Source organism: Empidonax traillii, unplaced genomic scaffold (assembly GCF_003031625.1).
Source record: "Empidonax traillii isolate 1590-97213 ecotype Southwest subspecies unplaced genomic scaffold, ASM303162v1 scaffold24:size2376012, whole genome shotgun sequence".
NCBI lineage: Eukaryota > Metazoa > Chordata > Aves > Passeriformes > Tyrannidae > Empidonax > Empidonax traillii.
Window position 1 is genome coordinate 1,311,383 of NW_020955217.1, and position 23,660 is coordinate 1,335,042.

Sequence of the window (23,660 nt, forward strand, 5' to 3'; positions counted from 1 at the left end):
GTGAGCATTCCTCTGAAACTGCTTCAGGAAAATGGGATTTTCATTGACCATCATTTCAAAGCAGATATTGTAGCCTTTGGTAAGCTTTAGTAGCCTACTAAAAAATAAGCACACAAACCCACTGCTTAAGAAACAACTCTGCAAACTCGTGTTGGTTTCTTATCCGGGTAGCACATTTTAACTATTCAGCATATTTGTGGCTGTAGAAATCCCACTTTTAGAATTTCGTTAACAATTCTCTTGATAAGTGAGGCTGATTAAAACCTAGCTCTCTACTTTAATTATGCTGGTTTTACACAAATAAAAAACAGTAACATTTTTACTGTATATTAACACAGTTTCCCAATATAAATAATAACAATTAAATTCAGTTAAACTCTGAGGATACACTACTTTAAAAGATGCACAATTGTAGAACCTTTGAAATATCAGCCTTTTTGCCAAAAACAATTTAAAAAGTATTCTCTTGTGCACCACAAAGATACTTCCACCAGACTTGCTGAAAAGTATTTCCAGTAATAACTATCACGTGTGCTCCAAGGCCAGGATTGTGTTTACTTTTTTTGTGAAGAACTGATCTTTTCACAGGAATCACTGCAATGTTATCAGACATTACAATTCTGGAACAATCACTGTGACAAGATAGGAGTAATTCCTCTCATGATCAGAGCAGCACACTGCCTTCACACAGTACATGCACCCTCGGGAGGAAAGCGAAGAGACAACAGACCTTCAGTGTTACCTATTTGTCTCTCTAGATCTGCTGCTTCATCTGGTGTTGCGCGGGGGAGGACACCAGGATCACTGAAACTAGTACGCAGCAGGGTCCCCATCACGAAAAAGAAAAGAATCCCACCAATTGCAGGTATAGCAGGCGTAATCTTCTCCGACAAATATGGACAACTAGAAAGAGAAAACGATTAAACAATCAACAAAACATAGGGCAACTTGCTCTCAAAAACTATTTACCTCTATAAATGCATATGAAGAATTCACTTCTATTGATAAATTACTTGCCTTGGAATGTTTACTGAAGCTGAAATTTCTGTTTATGTGTTTATGACACTTCTGAAATTTCTCAATGATTTGGTCAATAAAGGCTGAAATAGTATAATAATGGCCTCACTATTATGCAGTACTCATTTACGTAAGAAAACATTTTTAGTACAGGATAATAAGCTTATATATTTCTTCATCTAATGCCCAGTTACATAAAAGTAAATTGGGTAGAGTGAGGGAAGGGGAAATAACCTGAAGCAGCATATAACATGATGAAATAAGCCACACTGGAAAGTGCAATTAAGTCTATAAAATGAATTTAATATCCACCAGCAAGATGGTGCTGAAGAACTTGTGACATATTCCTTTTATAGCCTTGGTATAAATCAAAATTATAACACAACTACTGATTCTCTTCCTTAATCCATTTCTTCTAATTTGTTAAACTTGTTTACTCATTTACAAAGTAAGAAGAGCGCAAATGACAGTGCAACACACCTGGGACCAAATAATTGGGGTGGGGAGCGCATGTCTATGGCAACATCAACAGCCCTTCAGCAGGACAAAAATGGGCCTGTGGTTACCAGATTTACAACATATGTGCAGGGTTTTAGATTGGATTACAGTTTTAGCAAGTTTTCCTCTGAGTTTCACATGGGATTAAATCGAAATGGATGGAAGCATGGAATCTCAACAATAGACAAATGTAAGTATCTCTCTACAGTTATGCAAAAAGAAGGGATATGAGCACTTAGACATTAAACCGTATACCAGTCTTGCTAATCTCAATCACCCAGTAAGCACTGCAGGAACATCTTAGAAAACATGGGTTGAAGGTTCTCTTCATAGCTCTCATATTAAGTAGGGTGGGCAGAATACCAAGGTGGCCTTATGTATTTCTTATGTCTTCATGAGAAGTCATAAAATAAGCCTAAAACCCTCGTAATCCAAAAATCAACAAGTTCTAGGCCTTAGGGCTTCATCTAAAGCTTCCAGGTATCAATCGAGTTTAATTAATGTCGTTTTCCCTGCTTCTGCTGACTGCCTCAAATGATGATTCAGACACACAAGCTTTTGCACTGCAAGTCAGTCAGCCTCAGTGGAATGTTAACTCTGAGCAAGTGATGACAATGTCAGTTTCACTGTCCATCACTTCTGCCGGCGGGATGGGGAGAGAACGGAAACACTTTTCATACCAGCTACCATGTACAAAATGTTTATCTGTCTGCACAATCTTTTTAAACGTACTTCGGTGGTTCAAACGCAGTGGGTTTCATGGATGAAGTAAGGCCACAAACATTACACTGTGCATAACACCAGTACGAGTGGAAATCATTTTTCTCTATACGTGAATGCAATATTACAAGTGTAACAAGTTAAGAAATATTAAAAGAAAACTAGGTATAGAAAAAAAGGTGAGGGAGAAGAGATACTATAGTTTCCCATAACAAATAGACTATTTAAATACTGGGAGATGTAATTCAAATGTACACTTTGAGGAAAATCTCAAAGACCTAGATTTATAAAAATCAGTGCTAACTAAAAGAAGCAGCAGCAAGACATAAGCCTTGGTAGCTATAAGCCTTGCTCCTTTCATGTTAGAGAAGTCAGTCAGAACGAACAACCAAAGAGAAGCTTTCACAGTGTATAAATGTCCTAGTGATCAATGTATTTCTTGCCGCAAAGTATTACTGAAATCAAAACTACTGTAATATGCTCAGACAAGAGTACAAATAGGCTGCAAGAACATATTTTTAAAAGGATTAGAAGGAACACGTACATTAATGAACACTAAATATAGCACAGTGCTATTATCCTTCCATTGCATTATTCATTATACATACTAAAGAAATTGCAACTGTGATGAAGTCTGTCGACCAAATAAGAGCTGTACGTGCGCAAAAGGTAACATGAGATAATCTCAGGGTAGCACAATAGGTGCAATACAATTTTGATAGGTGTTAACACAAAAACAGCAATAGCATCTGCATACACAAATTCCCACTGATGCTCAAAGAACAGAAACTGAGGGGCCATCATAACACTGACACGTTTTCTTTTAACCGTACTTCCATAGAAAATTGGTAGAAAGAACAAATTCCTGTGCTGAAATACTGAGAAAGCCTTGCATTGCTGAAAATGATGTCTTCAATATAGTAAAAAAACATGAAAACATCTGTCTCTGCCTTGCTGAACCAAGTCCATCAGCAGTGAAAAAAACTCCACACTCAAAGCTGTGTATACTCTTCACCATAAGCAAGTATAAGGTAATCTGCTTTACCTAAAGGTGTTTTCAGGGTTTAACAACTTGTATTTTACCAACTTTGACATGGAATTAATTCAGCAATAATGTAGAAAAGTAAGTAATGTTCCACAAATTCAGAAATTATTTCAAGCTGAGAAAAACAGTCCTTACAGAGATTCAGGCAGTGAGCTTAGGTAGGACCTTTTAATACAGTCTGATTTATCCACAGACCATATAACATTACATGGGCCTGCAGGGATCTCAGTGATGTCTATCCTTTAAAAAGGTCCAATTAATTTTTCAAATAGTTGTCAGCTAAATTAAAAAAAAAAAAAAAAAAGGCACAAAAACCCCCAACAGAAACCAGCAGATACTGTTAGATTTTTCTTTCTTTATCTCTGTATTAAAAGGGGGGTGAAAAAATGGTAATTCTCCTGGGTTATTAAAAATCCACTAACCATGATTCCAAATTAGAAATGTGGATCTTAGCTCAAAATTGTGATATATCTGTAGAAATACACTTGCATATTTATATAATTTATATTTACATGCTTATATAACAAATCTACTTGTACTGCTACATTAAGTCAATATTAAACAATTTGTTTTAGTGTTACTACTTTCAGAAATGTCAAGTACACAGGAAAAGATTATCCCTAATATTTGCTCAAATTCCTTAATTAATTTGCTCTAAATGAGAATGGATCCCTTCAGGCATCAGCTTTCCTCAGATACTACAGGAAATATCTTTTTTTTGATGGTATTTTCAGTGAATTTTTAAAGTAAACATTAGTGGGTATTTCCTGACAGCAAACTTCAGAATTTTCAGGCAGAGGGACTCCCTGAGCAGAGACCTGCCCACTGGGAACACAACTTAAAAAGCAGAGAGGTCCACAAAAATCTCTGTCTTACTGAAGAGCCAGCAGTGACCAACCTTTTCAAACTGACACTTGGTAACTACTAGATGCGAGCTGATGTCCTCAGTTCACATCTTAAGAGTAGAACAGTTGTTCTCAATCAGTATCTGCAATGACAGCAAGTACTGATTAGGTCCACCCCAGAAAATTTTTAGGGAATACTACTTGACCACAGATCCCACCAGAAACTGTGACTGTAAAAATAGCTTCTTCAGAGAAAAATGTTTGTTCTGCACATAGCAAGCTATAACACAACTTGAAGGTTTGAATTAATTAATAGAGGAGTTTTATACCTTCAGCCCTGCTTTTTCCTTGGCTTCTCAGCTGCTTTTTTGAAGCACCGTGTGAAAGTTTGCATGAGTGTAGGAGGGAAATAAAATCTGCTGGAAGACTAGTCTGTCATAGCTAGATAAAAATAAAAACACCCTGGCAATATTATCAAGCATCATCCCTGCGAACAAAGGATACAGGAGAAGAACAAAAGCAATTCTTACTAGCAGCCCTTTTAACTGTGTAATCATGCTCCTTGTGGCTACCAACACCAGCAGAAAAGTACACATAGTAACCGTACTGAGGAGCACACACAGTGAGAGTCCTACAACATGCAAGGACTGTCATTAGAAATAGGGAGGAAAGAAAAAAAAGTCTCCTTAAGGTCCTTCCAGAAAGATGAATTCCCAAACAGTTCTCTGACAATTATTAACTGATGGTGAGGCTCAGTAAATAAAAAATTTACTCAGTAGGGACAATGGAGATTTGTTCCACATACAACCACTTGCTACAGAGGACAAAAAGACAGGGTTTTATACATTAGAGATTTCATTTACTATTTGCTCAGTTGGCACACAGAAAACAATAAAAGTACAAATGTCATGCAGAGATCACACTTAATTACACTAATAAAAAAAAGACCCCTACCCTACAAGCTTGGCTAGCAAGACTGTTAAGAGGATACTCTATGCCAAGCTTTTCATTAGCATAAAACTCTTCATATCAGATATTAAATATAAGTACTCTAGGAAAAGCATACTATAAATATAGTTGAACCAAGTAACATAGGGAAATAAAATAATTGTTCATTTTCCTACATCATCAACTTAATTTCCCTTTCTCCGAGTACTGCCTACTTAATATACGAGTAGTTATTGGTATGCAGGTGATGTCCAACAAAAGCGAGAAGGCTGGCACTGCAAACCCCGAGTCGAGTTCTACATGTTACAAGTTAACATCTGAATGAGACCGTCCTGCTTTCTTTAAACTAGCCCAAAGGGTTTGTCATTTCTCCTTCCACTCTCATTTATGGCTCCTCTCAGTTTACCCTTCCTTTCAACTCCACTGCATCATTGCTCCAAGCCTCTTGGTCCCAAACTTCTGCCCTTATGCCAACACAAATTTTCGTCAGGTTCTTTTGTGAGCACTTAGTTTACTAAAACGTATGAAAATGGCACCATTTTATTGACTTTTGTCTCCTTAACAAACCAAACATGCACTTGGAAAGGAGCACTGAGACTGGCACAAAGCAAGAGAGAAAGAAGCACACATCAAATTATAGTGAGAGAACCTGGGACAGAGGGAGGAGACCTCCATTTCAGCAGCTGTCAAGTAAGGTTTTCATTCAGACCACTGCTTCTTGTGAAACCATGTTCTAACCTTGACCTCTTTCAATTTAGAGACAGCAACAGAATACCCACATAGACAGATAAAACACAAATCAAGACTCTGGGCTAGAAGAATAAAAATAGCTTATAATTTACTTTTCTAATGACAAGTTGCCAGTTTAAAGAAAGCAGCCAAAGACGTGGATGAAGAACAACACAGACAGCACAAGATGGAAAGATGGGCAAAACACAGGGCACAGCAAGAACCTTGGAGGCTGCTGCCTGACAAAGAATATATAAACAGGACAAAGAGAATGATGAGAGCGAAATAATTTCACTCTCTTGTAGGGTTTGAAGGGTTGCTTCTTTGTACTTGTTTTTTTCACAAGCATGCTGCTGGCACACAAAAAATGTGATGTAATTTCAGTATAGATTAGTCCAAATAATGTTACATGAAATTCCTAACAAGATTAGCTGAGGAAGTTCTGCGTTAGTTTCCCACATCTCCCTGATTCTTTTGAACAGCCTTTAAAATTCTTACTGAATTTTTAAAGATATTAAGGCATGCATAGACTAATTTCAATAGGATTTGAAATTTACCTGTAAAAGTAGATTTAATTATTATTTTTGTGGTTTGTACATTTTTTCTGAATCATACACTTCCTCATTTCAGAGTACTCAACCAGTTTCAAAACTAATTTGATACAATACAACACAAAAATCAGTCTTCTAATAACTTGCATCGTTTCAAATCCAGGAAATTTAGAATGCTGCAAACATGTGAAGACTATGGAAAACAACACCTGACAAACAAAAGGCAGAATGACAAAAGGAGGGGAAGCAATAGGCAGAATATTACTTCCTCCTCAGTTTAACAATCTAAAATCAGAAAGGCATGTTTGATGAATTATTACAGAAAAGTGGCATTTAACCTTACTTAAATACTTTACTCGTTTATTCTGTATTTTATGGTACTGGATACATCCTACTTTTTTCTGTATTTGCAATATTGCTTGTGGGTAACTCCACTTATAATTAATTAAAAATAATTTTTAAGTGGAAATACATATAGACTAAGAGTAATTATAGTGTGTACTTAAGTGGTCCTCGCCTCCACCAGCACTTAGAAATGATTATTTACAAAAAAAGATTATTACAATGAAACCACACAGATTACTGAACAGCATGATTCTTAATGAATTAAGTACTTCAGGAACCTAGTACAAAATAAAATTAGATTAATATTACCCTAAGCAGTAAAAGCTCAACAACTGGTCTTCAAAGTTTCATGTGGAAACCCTCTGCAGTTTGGTCTTTCAAGCTACTGTCCAAACATATGAGCAATTTCAAGAATGAAATACTGCAGGAACTTCTTTGTCCTCTGCTCAAACTTGCAAGTGTTCAGTGGAACACCTTGCAGCACTGACACGATCAAATTGCAGTGCATTACCATTGAGATCAGATTTTCACTGGTTGGATTTAGATGTAGGAATTTAGATGAAGCTAAAAAAGCAGCGTTGATTATGACATTGTAGAAGTTAACCACAAACTCTCTTCTATGAGTAAAGGTCTTAAGGGTTTAATGAAGCAGATTTACAACAATCAAAGTAACAGCCTTGTGTGACCTCCCAGTTTTTATTGCTACATGAATTAACTCTAATGATTCGCTGTCAAACTTCAAAGCTGGGATAAATGGAATGCATAATGCAAAATGAACCTGTCTGCAAAACAGATGTGGTTACAGAAGCTCCTACAAGGGCAATTAAATTCTGCTTTGTTATACAAAGAAGGAATGTCTTTGTTTTAAAAAACACAATTTCTAAAAATTTGATTACACCATCTGGGTGCCAGAAATTTCCAAGCAAGGTAGTGAGAAAATGAGGAATGCCTACCAAACTCTACCTTGAGTGCCTGAATCTTATCAAATAATTGGTTTCTTTATTAAAGGTCAATGCAAGTATGCCATATCCTCAAAAGAAACTCAGAAAAGACATGGCTTCCAACCATGCAGCAAATCAAAGTCTTGTTTTATTGCTGTTTCTGTTCTCTGAATACCTACTTGAAAAGTCAAAAAGATATTCGTACTTGAATTTTCCAGTTTTGCATACAGTGCAAGGTCTGGTTTTCATAGTATACAACTACCAATTAATGAATTCCACTAAATACATAAACTCACCATTTTTTTTAAACAGCTCAAACACTTTCTTTCCTGTTGTGCTTCATATTACTTCCTTATTATTTCTTATTATTTCCTGTTAGGTGATTTTATAACTAGACCATCAGGTTAATCCCAAGTACTAATGAACAGAAATGAAAATAGGACAAAAAAAGCGGAAAAGCCTTACGTCACGAGCAAGTCCCTCAAGGAGTGTGAGCTTCTAGATGATTTTTCACAGGATTCTCTGGAAACTGAAGCACACCAAAGTAAGCTGCTGCCAGCTTCAAGCTTTCAATGAGCCATATTTTGTTTTCACCCTACACTATTTATAAGATCTAAAGGCTAGATGCAAACCCTAGCTCTTGCTAAAAGGCAAAGGTCTGTAAATGCAATTCCTACACTGGTCACACTCTACTGTCTCTTCCCCGATATAGCACAAATAAGCTGGCTAACACACTGAGTTAAAACAGAGGAATTGTTTTCAACCTCTTCTCTTTTCTGGAAAACAAAACAAAACCAAAATACCCAAAACCATTCATTTTCTGTTTGATCAGTTTCCTGGACAACTTCACTCACTGTACAGTTGATGAGTGTCAGTGAACAGGTAGGAACACACAGAAGGCAGGATGAAGTTCAACTGTTGTTTCTAGATTCATTCAGTTGCTATTAGCCTTAAAATGAAGTCCCACACATAGTCATATGAGCTTAGGAATAACAGATCCACTGTCTTATTGTCATGGTTTAACCTGGTAGGTAGCTAAACACAGCTGCTCACTTAACTCTAGACTTTTTTTTTTAAATATTTTTCCCCTCTGCAAATTCCCATATTGCAAGTCATAGAATCATAGAATCAACTGAGTTGGAAAAGACCTCTGAGGTCATCAAGTCCAACTGTTGATCCAACACCGCCCACTGCCACATCCAGTCCCATCTTAAAAATCTCCAGGAACAGTGAATCTACCACCTCCCTGGGCAGCCCATTCCAACACCTCATTACTCTCTCCGTAAAAAATCTCTTCATAATACCCAACCTAAACTTCCCTGGCAGAGTTTTAGACCATGCCTTCTTGTCCTACTGTTGGTTGCCTGAGAGAAGAGTCCAATGCCCATCTGGCTCCAACCTCCTCTCAGGGAGTTGTAGAGAGTGATGAGGTCTCACCTGAGCCTTCTCCAGACTAAACAATCCCAACTCCCTCAGCCTCTCCTCAGAGGACTTGCACATGAGTCCCTTCACCAGCCTCACTGCTCTTCTCTGGACCTGCTCTGGCACCTCCATCTCCTTCCTGAACTGAGGGGCCCAGAACTTGACACAGCACTCCAGGGGTGGCCTCACCAGTGCTGAGTACAGGAGAAGGATCACTTCCCTGCTCCTGCTGGCCACACTGTTCCTGATTAAGGCCAGGATGCCATTGGCCTTCTTGGCCACCTGGGCACACTGCTGGCTCATGTTCAGCCTCCTGTCAATCAGCACCCCCAGGTCCCTTTCTGCCTGGCTGCTCTCCAGCCACTCTGTGCCCAGCCTGTAGCGCTGCAGGGGGTTATTGTGGCCAAAGTGCAGGACCCGGCACTTGGCCTTGTTGAACCTCATCCCATTGGAGTCAGCCCAACTCTCCAGTCTGTCCAGGTCCCTCTGCAGAGCCCTTCTGCCTTCCAGTAGATCAACACGCCTCCCCAACTTGGTGTCATCTGCTAATTTGCTAATGGTACACTCAATCCCCTCATCTATATCATCAATAAAGAAATTAAACAGGACTGGGCCCAGCACCAATCCCTGGGGAACACCACTGGTGACCGGCTGCCAGCTGGATGCAGCCCCGTTCACCAGCACTCTCTGGGCCTGGCTCTCCATCCAGTTCTTAACCCAGCACAGAGTGCCCCTGTCCAAGCCGTGGGCTGCCAGCTTTTCCAGGGGTATGCTGTGGGAGGTGGTGTCAAAGCCTTTACTGAAGCCCAGATGCATCACATCCACAGCTTTCCCTTCATCCACCAGGGGATCAGATTGGGATCATAAAAGGAGATCAGGTTGGTCAAACAGGACCTGCCCTTCCTAAACCCGTGCTGGCTGGGTCTGATCCCTTTTCCATCTTGTAGGTGTTGTGTGATTGCACTCAGGATAATCTGCTCCATAACCTTGCCAGGTCAGGTTGACAGGCCTGTAGTTTCTCGGGTCCTCCTTGCAGCCCTTTCTATGGATCAGTGTGACATTCACCACCTTCCAATCATCAGGGACCTCCCCAGAGAGCCAGGACTGTTGGTAAATGATGGAGAGCGGCTTGGCGAGCTCTTCTGCCAGCTTCCTCATCACCCTAGGATGGATCCCATCAAGTCCCATAGACTTGTGAGGATCCAACTGGCTCAGCAGGTGACTGTTTCCTCCTGGATTACAGAGGGGCTATCCGGCTTTCAGTCTTTGGTATAAAACACACAAATGAAATTTCATGTAAAATACAGGGAAAAAAACAAAATCTTAACTTCTCAGTGGAATACACTATAATAGAAGCCTTTACACGTCCATGGAAAAACAGATACAGATACAGCACTTCCTAAGGCTCCTTTACTTATAAAAATGTGGAGAACTGATGATCCTGCCCACACTACATACCAAAAGTGTACATCACATTGTTATAAATAAAGCCGCTGGGAACATAAAGCAAGAAGGAGGATAAAACTAAGAGAGTTTTACCTCCTCTTCCCCAAAAGCAGAGCTGAGCAATTTAGCAACTTGATCATCCTTCTCAAAGGCCCAAAAGGCCTGTCAGTAGTAACTTCACAGCCGTGGGTGTCCACAAGCGCTGGCAGAGTTTTACCTGAAATGGCATCCTTTGCTTTCTCCTACTGCCTCTTCACAGTAACCACGCAAGTTCTCTTATCCCAGACCACGCATTCACTGGACAGGCAGACTGGCATATTGCAGGCCACTTCAGATCAAAAACCCCCAACAACTAACTGGCACTCATGGTTCCAAGCAGTGCCAGGTCTCCATATCTAAAAATGGGTCAGTTTAAATATATCAGCTTGCAAGACCAGCTTGAGGCAAATCATTTATTTCATGGAAAACATAAAACACACAGTGTTTCATCTACAGAGAAAGCATCACCACTGCAAATATTTGGGTTAGCAATGCAATTTGCTAGGAATAGCCTTTTACGGTTTTGCATTAGAAATGAGATTTGGGTGTAGAGTCACACAAGTCCAGGCATGGAAGTTTAAGAAATACTCTACACTGAAAGATTGTTTCTGAATCACCAGAGTTTAGCACTGTCACAGCATTTATTTAATTATTTAATTATTTATTTCATTGTCTTTAGGGATAGGGATGTGTGCAGAAAAGATTGCACTGTTTGAGTATTGAAATACTTTTGTCTGAATTTTTCCTTTTTTGGGAAGACAATTAAAACGCTCTTTATACACTTTTATATTAAATACTAATCAAACCTAGATAAGCATGTTCAAATTGAAAATCAGTGGCTTTAATATATTATGCTTTCCTCTGTATTTCCACAAACACATCATGCACAGGCATTTTCCCCTTAAGAAAAAACACTGACTGAAATTATTAATTCCATTATTCTCTTCCTGAACACTTGTATAATTCACCAAAATTTATTTCCACCACATATCAATTCTGTGATTTACATCACCTGTTTAAATAAGAAAAGCATATTCCAGCATATTTTCTCTTCAACCAACTACATCAAGAAAAATACACTGCAGAAAAACACAATGAAAACTATCACAGAAATCTTACTTCAAAAACTAAAAACTAAAGATTAAAATCATCCATTAATTGTTAAGTTGAGGGTATCATAGAAGGTTCTGTAGCAAGCTCAAGAGCAAAAAAATGTCCACATTTAAAAGAATTATGTTCTTCATACAAATGTCAGTCACTTAAAAACCACAGTTACTTTACTGTTAGCTGCTGTACAGTAACTAAATATTTTGAGTGCTAATGCATAAACATGACCTCAATGTAAGATAAACAAAGAAATGCCTAGTTTTTCCATTGTTCCTTAAAAACATTTTATTTAGAATTCCCACACAGTTTTAATTTTTTTTCATATGCACATTTATCCCTCTACTATGTCATTAAAATTTTCAAGCCTTTTCCCAATTAAGTTGATACTGCAATTTTGTCCAGTAATTACCACAACTCCCAATTTTTATGTAAATTGAACCAGAATTTCAGGTAGGGAAGGAAAATAACCACAGGGTGTTACTGCTATCCTTCTTTGAAAGCATAATTTACCTCTTCAATTTAACATTTGTCTATTTTTGTCAGACTGCCAAAACTCCTAAAAACTATCACAAGAAGGTGAAGAAAAAAAAAGGTCTTTATTACATCCACTGCCCCTGTAAACTTCAATTTTTTCCCTAACATTTCAATTATGCAGCTTGTTAGTACCTATCTATGATGTGATCCCCAGTCCCCTGAAAGAATACTTTATTTGCCAGTATTTATACAGACATCCAGTAGACAATTTTGCAAGTGGAATGATGTGAACTCTCTCTCTAAGACAAGTCAGCCATAAAAATCAGAGCAAAGCTCAGTTACCTCATTGTTCCCAGAATATACTCCCAGGAATTGCAACACAAGATTTATTCTCCATCTTTCCACTGTTAAACATGTTCTGCTGTCCACCTTCCAGTTTCAAATGCTGATATAAAAACAATTCCTCCAGACACTCTCAACCATGTAAATATACCGCACCAACTCCTGGCGTTTTACACAAACAGGAAACCAGCAGGGCACGAAGTTAAATAAAAATGGAAATCTTCTGAATACCTAAAACAATTGCACAGAAGCTAAAATAAAACAAAGATTGCAGCAACCAATGAAAGACCACTATCCTATTAAAAAAAAAAAAAAAAAAAAAAAAAAAAAAAAAAGAAGCAGTTGGCTGTAGAAAGCATCATGTTACAGGCAATATCTCTTGTAGTGAACCACCTCTAAATGTAAATCAGTGATGTGCAACCTATTTCACTGAGTCCTTCAAGTACCGGTATCATGAGCTCAACCTGGTGTTTTCCGTTTTTAACCAGGTTTTCTGCTGTCTTTGGCCAGTCTCTCCCAAGTTCATCAGGCTCTCTCCTGGCTGGACTCTGGGCATCACAGAACAGAGGCTGCTCGGGCCCTTCCAACAGCTCCAAATGCTACACTACCAGGGGAGCTGCAGCTTTCACTACACCCCACCAGTGTTTCCATTTATCTGATGATACTGGCAACAACTTAAAGAGCAGCTGCTACCCTGGATCAATGACTGGCTTCATACACAGACCATAACCAGGAAGAAAATGCATAGTTTGGTAATGCTCATCAGCCTTCTTCCAACCTATTCTCTGATTATGTCTATTCTCCATGGAAAAGCTTACCTTTCAGGTTCGCAGAACATGCTACATTCAAACAGATAAGCTACATGAAACTAAGAAGAGTGCTGATTATGCGATTTCAAACAGCTGCACTAAATGAAAGGGTAAATGCCCAACGTATTGCTCCTCCTTCCTGTGTGCCTTACATGACAACAAAGTTCAGGAGTTGTCAAGTTCACGCTTTCATGTCTGAACAGTTTTTCTATAGAAAGGTGCAATGTAATGGGGATTTATAGCATTTTCTGTCTGCATGTGTTCAGAAAAGACAGGTCTTGGTGCATCTTGCTCCTAGCTATTAACATTACACTAATGCTCACAATGAATCAATGACAAAGCAAAGTGTAACACGCATTGCAGCAGAGTAAGCAATTTCTATTTACAAATAAAGGACAGAGCAGGAGCACATGATTCTGTTTCTTCACAGGTATACAAAAAAATCTTTTCCTCTCAAAGCATAGGAAAGTACTCTATTTTACAACTGAAGTATAGAATTCTTTATTCCAATACTGTTTTCTCTGAAGAGAAAAAAAAAACCAGAAGAAGAATGGACAGTCATGCAAGCAGTCTTAAATCAAAAATACAGCTGTAAATCTAATATCAGGTCCATTGAACTTTACATTATAAGCTTAAATAACATAATGTGCACTCCTTCCTCCAAAAGCAATTATTTTGCTCTCTTACATGCCAAAACAAAACTTCATTTTTCATATCTATTGAGCAATAACATATTACCTCGTGCCTTATTAGCCTGAAGAAGATCAAACCCTCAAAGGTTCAGTGCTATGATGAACGCACCAAATAATTCCTCATATCACTGTGAATAAGTGCACAAATTGAAGTCCAGAAGCACTGTCAGGCAACTAAACTTCTCAATGAACTGAGTATTCCATTCATGCTTGCTTATTTTTTAAAGCCCCTGTTAAAGCAATAAAACAAATCATTCTCACTGTTAGACCACTTCCATTCTTTTCTCATATTTGATGCTTTGTCAGACACATTTCTGTTCTGTTGTTTATGAAGTCAAAGCTTACTAGAATACAGAAGATTCTAATGAAATTTTGCTGAAAGGATGAAAAAAGGACTGAAGACTACACGACATGAAAACCAGACATTATCCTAATCCACACTCCAATCTAGAGAGAAACTCCTATTTTAAATTTATGTTAATTAAAATGCCAAACATTACATTTTTGTCCTGGATTGCAATACAACATTCATATTCTGTGTCCCAAATACATACTAACAACCTTGTTTAAAACATGCAGAAAAGACTAGGGCTGGAGGGAATAGAAGTAAACATGCAAGAGCTGGGAGTGCAGTTATTCCATTCAGAAAAGCTACCAGCCTTAAAATAGCAAGCAGCATGGCAAATATCAAGTTGCTAGTATAGCTGCATCCATTCCCCCAATAGATTTTTAATGCAACTATTCTTGAATTAAAATTCATAGCCATGAGTGGATATGAGCCCTGTTATTGGTGTCCAATTCCACACAGACACTGAGAAATACTAAGAGCTCTCTGCAATTTTTCAGACTGTTAGAACAGTGGAAAGTCATTAAAATGGAACAGCCCACATCTGCCAACCAGGAACGACTGCCAGGCTTCTGTTTCAGGCTCATGCACTATGCAGAGGGTATGATCAACTCACTTTGAGCATTCTCAGGACACCACAAATCTCCCTCTTCGAACATGAACCCACTGCTGTTTCTCAACAGTGAAAAATATCACTGCTGTTTCTCAACAGCAGTAATAATTATTCATAGCATCTTCAGCTGCGTTTTGATCTGTAACCTAAAAAAATGTAAACACTTGTCCTGCAAGCCTGTCCTACACTAATATAAGGTCCCAGAAAAAACCCCAGCATTTAGGAACATGATAAGCACCGACTGGAATGGAACCTAGTGCCAATATAAATCCAATCTTTGGGAGCATTTAATTAATTCTTACTCTATTAAACCCTTCTCTCTGTTTCTGGAAACATGTATACAAATGACAAAAAAAATAAAACACCTGTAGGAAGTAGTCCACAATGCAGTTTCCCTTGCAATATCTATCTAGATACTAAAATTAGCAAAAGGAGCACCTTAACACAACGGAGATCTATAAATTAAATGATCTGCATTCTTATTCTTAGCTTTTAAGCCAGAGTTTCCTTGAATCCCAGTTACCATTGTCACAGTCAAGAGCATCAGTGTATAAAGAGAAAATTTCCCAGAAAAGCACGAGTTATATTAAAAACTACAATAGAGCAAAAAATGGTACAGTTTTAATAACTGATGAATCAAAAGCAAAAAAAAAAGGATGTTTTTAAGAGGGAAAGTTGAACAGCAGCAAAGCCTTTATTATTTTATTTTTACTATTTCTTCACTGACTACTTGATGCCCAAAGCAACAGCTTTGTTTTTTCCTTACGGTTCTCCTCAAAAAGCTGGCACGCTGTTCTTGTCAAAAACCTTGCAAGGTGCTTCTCATATGGTACTGAAGAAGTAAATTAAACCTTAAACCTCTAATCACAATTTAAAAATTTATAATTTTAAGGCATATTTCTCCTTCATAAAAGACTTAAGTAAAAAAACCAGAAATCGCTACAGCAAGGAAGTCAACAGGAGTAAGTGAAGTGTAAACTTCAGGCCTTGGCAGCATTACTGGCCAGAGTTGGCCTATTAGAGTCAAACTGGTATAAGAAAGTGTCTAGATTACAAAAAAAAAATACTGAAAATATTTTGGAAATATATGGCATAAAACCCCCAATTGTTTATGCGCTATACTGCAACCCTACAGTGCAGTCATCCCTGTTTTGTGTATGACATTAAAATAATCATTCTAAAATTAGCTAAAGCTATATATTCTTTCAAAAAAACAAAGCAACATTCCTTATTTTCTGACCTACTCTGCACTCACATGCTTGTAGCTTAGCCAACCCTCTGCAGCTGCTTCGACACCATGCCAATGCCTTCACTTCCTCAGCCTTTATATGCTTAGGAAAGAATCTCTGGAGACCAAAAGAGTATTGCACAAACAATAGTGTATCCTTCAACTGTTGCTAAATACAAAATTCATCTTTGCATCTTTTGTCTCTTTTGAAGGATGGCAAACATGTGCACTGCACTTCATTTTTTGTTGATGAAATAATATTTTATTTTCTTTCAAAAAGGAGATGGCTCAACCTAAGAAAGGTCCATTACAACAGAGGTCAGATACAGTTCAGCGGATAGGACCAGAGACTAGGAATCAGTAAAGTTGCCTTCCTGTATCACCCAGCAATCTGCTGCATGACCTTGAGCAAAGGCAATTCACCTCTCTATTATTTCTCTGCTTTTTTGGAGTGTGCACCTATCCAGGACACATTTAAGACAGAATTGTTTGTCAAATTCCATATGACTATAAAAGTTCCCCCCAGCTATTTATTTTTATTGGGGGACTTTTTGCTGCCAATGAACACTGATGATGATATTGGACTCTACTGTAGAAAAAAAACACTGTCTAAGCAGCAAGCAAATCATCTGGAAACTCCAGGTAATACTGAAATACAAATAATTACTAACAGGATACACTGCTTGGCTTAAACAATACAGTAGATGGGAAAGAAAGGAAGAAGACTTAAAATAGTAACTCCCTATGTTGCTACGCTGATTATTAGTTGTTTCATTAAAAAAATACTATGGTTACAAAAATTTAAGAAATATATCAAACCAGAAGTATTTCAGTTCCTCCCAACCAGATAAAGTGTTTGTCCTTTATACAGAGTAATCTTATTTTATATAATAATACCATTCAGCTTCAGAAAAGAACTGGTGTTCAAAAATATTTAATAGGAACCTGATGTTGACAGATATGTTACCAATAATTTCTTTCCAAATATAGTCAGCACATTTCTGTCAACTTTTGCAGACAGTAACTCTGAGGAAAGTCCTTCAAAGTCCTGGGGTAAAGAAGTTTCTTGAGAATTATTGAGATACCTGGATTCTCCTTTTTGTAGTGAATGATACTGAGAAACATGTATGTTCCAAGAAAGTTGATTCAAAAAAAAGTCCCAGACTTTCTGAATTTCAGTATCTGAGCCTTGAAGCAATCAGATATTACCTATTTGCTGCTATGAGGAGTCACAATAGTCCATACATACCAAAGTAGTTTCCTCCATCACAACCATGCTGACAGCAACTTTTGTGGATGGTGCCAAATAAAGTTCTTCTTCCTCTCAGCTAGCCTAGTCATTTCCACTGTGCTGACACAAATGTTCCAGGGAGTGAGGAAACAGACCAGACCGATGCCCTCCCGAGGAGAAAATGAAGAGCAAAAAACATGCTAGAGTGAGAAGTGAGATGGTTGGTTGATTGTTTTTAAAATATCTGGGTCTAATCGTTTAGATTTGTCTGTCTCTTATTGTAGATTGTTAATAAATAGTTGATCAGCAGCTTTCAAAGATCTGAAATCATCTTCAGTTAAACACAGCTACAATAAAGAAAAACTTTGAATAGGGAAAAGTCAGATAACTCTATTTAATTTGAGACACACAACACGACTGACTCCAGCACAGTAAGTACCATGTAGTGGCACTGAACTTTAAAGGAAAGCAACAGACGCTCATAGATAATATGAACAGGCGTTATTAAGCAATGCTTGCAGCCCATTATAATTGAGATGACTGATTAAAGAAAGAATCCAAAGTACATAAAAATCCCTAGCCCTTCGAGTATTTTACTCTTGAACTCTTCAGAATTTTGCAGACAAACTTTTTCAAACAGAAATCCCAATTTCACTCAGCCTCTTCAAAACATAATTATTAAAGTTAAAATAGGTCGGGTCATCTGCAGAGATGTGTATAAAGCAAATTCTACCATTACCATTGTAACAATAAGGAAAGTTTCACTTTCCTTCTTCTTTTTGTTGCTGATTTTGTTACATAGCACTCCTCTGACAGTCAGGTAATGAAAAAAGTGTTGGTGTTATATGAATGCGGTTGCTACTTAACATAAAATTTATTTAGTCTGCAATTTCTTCTTGTGTCAAACAAAAATATTTTCTGTAAGATGAGTTTACTTAGTAGAACTGAAATTTTATTGGGAAAGAACAACAGTTAAATTGTAAGAGTTAATAGATATTCTCCATATTACATAATATCATTATTGCTAATACTTCAATAACTATATCATTTTTAGGCTTAAGTAAATTATAAAGTAATCCTATGATTCTATGGGTAAAAAAATTCCTAAATTGTCAAACTTCCTTTATTTTTCACTTTCTTTCTTCAAATCCTGAATACAAACATCAGGCATTTTGCACCTTCTATTTGCAAGAAAAGCACATCTCCAAGTCAGTCTCTCTGGCACTTACTATTAGAAATCTTTACTTAAGAAACTGGACAAATCTGTATTTGTTCCCAACGCCTGTATGAGTTGATTAAATCAACTCCAGCAAACAGAATGAATCACACGAGCTTAATCCAAATGCCAAATGCTCAGTGTCATCTTTAAGATGACACAAACACCTCTAAATTGGAAAAGGATTAACACTGGAGCAGGACTACAAATGGAGTAAGCAGTGAAGATTACTGACCATCTGAGCTGGGAAGCACCAAAACGCCTTCCATCAAAACTAATAGCTTTCCTTAATTCATGGCCCTTTCCTGCAAGCAGATCAAGTCCCACTGTCAGTACTGAAGAGTCTTGTGTACAGAGCGTCTTGTGTTCGTGATGAAGTCAAACTTTCAGAAGACATCCTCATAATCAGGATGCTTTTTATTTATTTTATAAATAAAACTGAAAACAACTCTTTTTCTTCCTAGTTAGGTAATGAGACTATCTCAGCACCTGACAACACTTCAGTGCTCCAACACTGCAGACTCCAGCCAGAGGACCATTCCCTCTGCTTAACAGAGAAACAACTACAGAGACCACACCTGAGAGGCTCCTTATACAGAAGGACATTGTAACTCCTTTAGTTTCAATTATCTCAATCTGGCAGGAGAGAACTGTATTCCAGTGTTATAAACCTAAAATAATAAAAGAGAGAAGAATCATTTTTTGGGGGAAGGCATTTTCAATGCAGCACTGACTGAATGCTTCACTTTTGTTCCTTTCAGCACTGCTTCCTTCTCCAACAAAAGCAAATTCTGAGTGACAGAAAAGTACATTTCCCTTTCTGCCCTGCAGCTCACTCTGCGACTGTGCAATCAATGGCAAAGTCTGAAATGGGAAAAAAGAAACCCACTAAACCCCAGCAGTACAGTGAATGATGAATGCCATACAAAAATATATGCCCTTGTATGGCCTCGAGCTTCAGAAAAGGAAAATAGGATCCCTAAAGAAATGCAAACATTCAAGAGACAAACAATCCTTAGTTATCAAGATTCTTTTTTAATTTGAAGTATTGTTAGCAACTATCTGCACACGACCACTACTGTTTTGTTAAATGACATGATATTGAGTAAACTGGGTCAATAATGAAAATGACCAGCAAGTGTTATCCTGACAAAGTGTACGAAAATAGGCTTAATAAAAATCCTCATATCATAAGACTTTTATGTGTTATACAGGCGACACTCAGACTAGCTTTTTGTATTATTTCAACCTTAGCAACAATTGCTCTGTCTCTCATTTTTAACTTGGTCTAACAAAGCAAATGGAAAGACACTGTCAACTGCACTTTGGATTTTAATCATCTCATTCACACTCAGAATGGTATCGTTTTAGTTAAAGGTAGGATTTTAAGCAAGTTGAACTGCTTTTTATTTTATATAGGTATTTTATATTTTTTTAATTTTATATAGGTATTATATTAGGTTGATTTACCTATATAAAATATTTATATTTTATTTATATATATTTTATATATATTTATATATTTATATTTTTATATTTATATATTTATATTTTATATAGGCAAATCAACCAAACCACTTTAGGCTAATTTATGTGTAATTCTACAAACAGGAGCAAAACTGTGTAACAGAGGCATTTGGAAGGGAATATGGAAACTTCCTATTTTGTACAAGCTTAAACTTAACAAGTTTAAACCAGTTTTTCCATGAACTCAGTACCCTAGAAGATTTTGGATCTTGGAGTTCTGATTTCTACACCCCTGTGAAGCTGGATACACAGAAACAGCAGAGGATTGAAGGTTCTCTAGCTACAAGGACAGCAGAGGATCCAATCTGGATAGGAGCTGTAGTCACTGCAGTAGCATTCATGAAAGAACAGCACCTGAACTGACTCTTTCAGGAGAAGTTAGAGAGCAACAACAGACATTTGCACTTGAATATATGAAGTCTGGAAGACACAATATGAAAAATTAGAAACATGGTTCCAGACATTAAATTCAGCACATTAAAAATACTACAGAAAAATATAGCGGAATATCCACATCAAAGCTGAATGGTGACAGTATTCAGAAAAGTAAAGCAAAAGTAAAGCCAGTTAGATACTGAAGCACATTAATAATGTCTTCCCTACCGAAAATACAGATTCCTTGGATAAAGCAGAATTAGCTTTGGTCAGAGTTAGGAAAATCATAGTTGAAAAAGATTTTAGTTACAGTGCTACTATTTGCAGTAAGTAGTCTGGGAGATGAATAGAGGATAACAGAACAAAAGTATCATCTCAGAAAGACTATCTTCACAAAGAGACAAAAACCACTGAACAGCAGCATCCCTGAAAGATTAAGAATTCTTCAGTGAAAAAGCACTGACCTAACAGGGAAGCAATGTTAATTAAAATCTGGTTTAGCATAAAAGGAAGGGCTTTACAGAGGAGCAAGTAATAGGAAATAAACTGATATTAAAGTGAATCAACTTTTTTAATACTGAAGTTCAATAAAAGGATAGTATACCAGTCAGTAACTAGGTACTTCCCCATCCCTTTCCCCCAAACAACTCAGAAGAACAAAGAGAGTAGAATTGGAGAACAGAAAAAACTGGATTTGAAGGAGGCTTTGTCATTTCTTAACTCAAAAAGCACAAAAATTATCTGGCTGGGGTGGTGGCAGAGAGGGAGACAGGTGCCCAAAACTAACTATGCAAAGAAAAACCTCAGGAAAATTGCCAGGATTGAATAGAAGCTCAACAGAAATGCTGAGGGAAGGCATTTACATCCTGGAAGTCAAAATTACTTGCTTAAAAAGACAACTGCTCAAATAAATGTTTGAATTAGTACAAAGAAGTACAATTTTGTCACTCTTTTTTTTATTTGAAAAACAGAAAAAACCAAACCTAGACAAACACAAACAACAAAAAACCCCACCAAACTCACGCAACCAAAACCCAAACCTCATCCAAACCAGAAAAATGTGCATTCATGCCATACAAAAATCAAAGATAGCATCAAACAAATGCTTTGCCTCTGCTTCCAAGAAACAACAGATCAGCATAAATAAAAAACTTGAGAAAAAGCTAAAAAGACCCTGAAAAGGAGTGCAAAAGTCCCTGTCTTACGTGAGAGAAACCCAGAGAGAATGTCATGCTCTACTATGGGAACGATAATCCAGAAAAATGAAAAAACCCAGCATATTAAACCGGAAATTAAGTAGGAAGTTTTTTGTAATAAAACTATGAAATTAGCTATATGTTACCATATGACTAGTAGTCAATAACTGCATTTGTGAAACCAATTCTGAAAAATATAGAACTCTGAATTTGTCTCAAGGACCAAAAAAAAAAAAAAAAAAGGGCTTTAGAATGCCTTTTTAAAGAAAGAACTAAAGAAGTACAAAGACAAACTAAGAATGGAAGTCTTATCTCCTGGCATGATTCTTTCTACATTTCCTCGTCAACTGAGGTGAAATAACGACATTTACAAAAATGTGTAAAATCAATTACAATGAAGTGACAAACACATTTAGTTGGATTCCTTCACCATAAAAACTAACCAAGAAATTCCTGCTTCTTGTCCTATCCAGAATTACAGCTTACATTTCCTAGTTCAAGGTCCCACACCTTTTGTAAAAAGACCTGCACAGTGTCCCAAACCCTTATTCTACTCAGGATTGCCAAAAATCTCTACCTCACCTAAATCACAGCAGGAGCTCACAACAGCAGAATGACCCACTAAAATTAAAAGACAAAGTTTACGTGTTAGAGGAGAATGGAGTGAGAAATGTTTGAAAAGCATAATCCATTGCTTTTGCCAACGCAATCACATTTTACCACAGTTGCTTTGGCAATTTAAATTTTCCATGCGTAAGTCAAAAAGCCAACATGAAGCGCTGACCCTCTTATTTGATGGCCTGCTTCAATGATTTTCTCTCAAATTAGTACACTTTCTAAAAGCAGATTACTGATCCTAGATTACTAATACACTAAAAGACCCTAATTTATTAAAAAGGACTCTTATGAAGCAACTTTCATTTAAAAATACATATAAATTAGATTCACTGGAAACAGCTGTTTAAACCTAATTTTATACAGAGGGAAAAAAACGGACAGAAAGATAAAAATATTTTCTCAGCTAACTTATTTGTAGTACATATTCATAACATAAACTAAATCATGCACAATATAAACCAGGATCCACACAATTATAAACCAAGCTAAAGACTACAGGAAGTGATGGATCCTGAAAATTACCTCAAAAGGAACAACTATAAAAGTCAATATCTCTGTCATCTAGCAATTAAAGTGAGTTACGAAAAGTCTGGACTTGATTACAGTTATTTAAGTTCCCACTTTTTTGCTAAGAGATAAAAATATGCTCTTGATGAACTCCTGAAAACCTGGAAAATGTTCCCTGATATTAAATAATAATCTTCTTAATAATGATTAACTTGAATAAAAATAGCAAAATTTTGCCTGTAAGAAACTTTTAGTAATAATATTAAAGCTGCACATTTAACTACTTTTGGCCAAAAGAATTATCCTCATCTAAATTGTTTAATTTATAGGAAACCAATACTAATCCCCAGATTAACAGAGGCATGTGATTAAAAAAAAAAAAAAGATCAACCAGGACTTGAAGCAGAAAATTATGTTAAAATTTTGTACCGAAAGCTTCACAAGAAAGGATTTGTGCAGCTTGTAAGAAACTCATTCAGAGGATTTATAAGTTACAATAAGCATATTGATAAGGTATTATGCAAAATACGAAGGCTAAGAAGTCCAACTTCAGTAAAAAGAATTTTAAGTCACTAAAATGTACAAGCAGGAAGAGATACGTTTAAAAGGTGAGGTCTAAAATCTGCAAGCGCTAAAAACAAGCCCATGGGGCAGAGATCAATGAGATCTCATCTCTTGCAGAGCAGCTTTGGTGGGAGAGATTAACAATAAGGTTTTGAAATGTGCAAAATTAGAACTTGAATGCAGGGTGTATTTGGAAAATGACTGCAGTGTAGTATGAAAAAGCACAGAGATTACAGACAAAGGTAGGACTCCACGTGACAGAAGGAGTC

General features: G+C 37.1%; 1 protein-coding gene across 5 annotated transcripts in view; it reads right to left on the bottom strand.

The window, feature by feature from the left end:
• ZDHHC14 (zinc finger DHHC-type containing 14) overlaps positions 1-23,660 on the bottom strand; it is a 97,620-nt gene that overhangs the window by 41,451 nt on the left and 32,509 nt on the right. For 3 of the 5 annotated variants that reach the window (XM_027904920.1, XM_027904905.1, XM_027904887.1), the window contains exon 2: positions 731-903. In XM_027904920.1, coding sequence (XP_027760721.1) covers positions 731-903 — 173 coding nt within the window. The remainder of the gene's footprint in view (positions 1-730; positions 904-23,660) is intronic. The other 2 variants (XM_027904912.1, XM_027904898.1) reach the window with 1 other exon arrangement.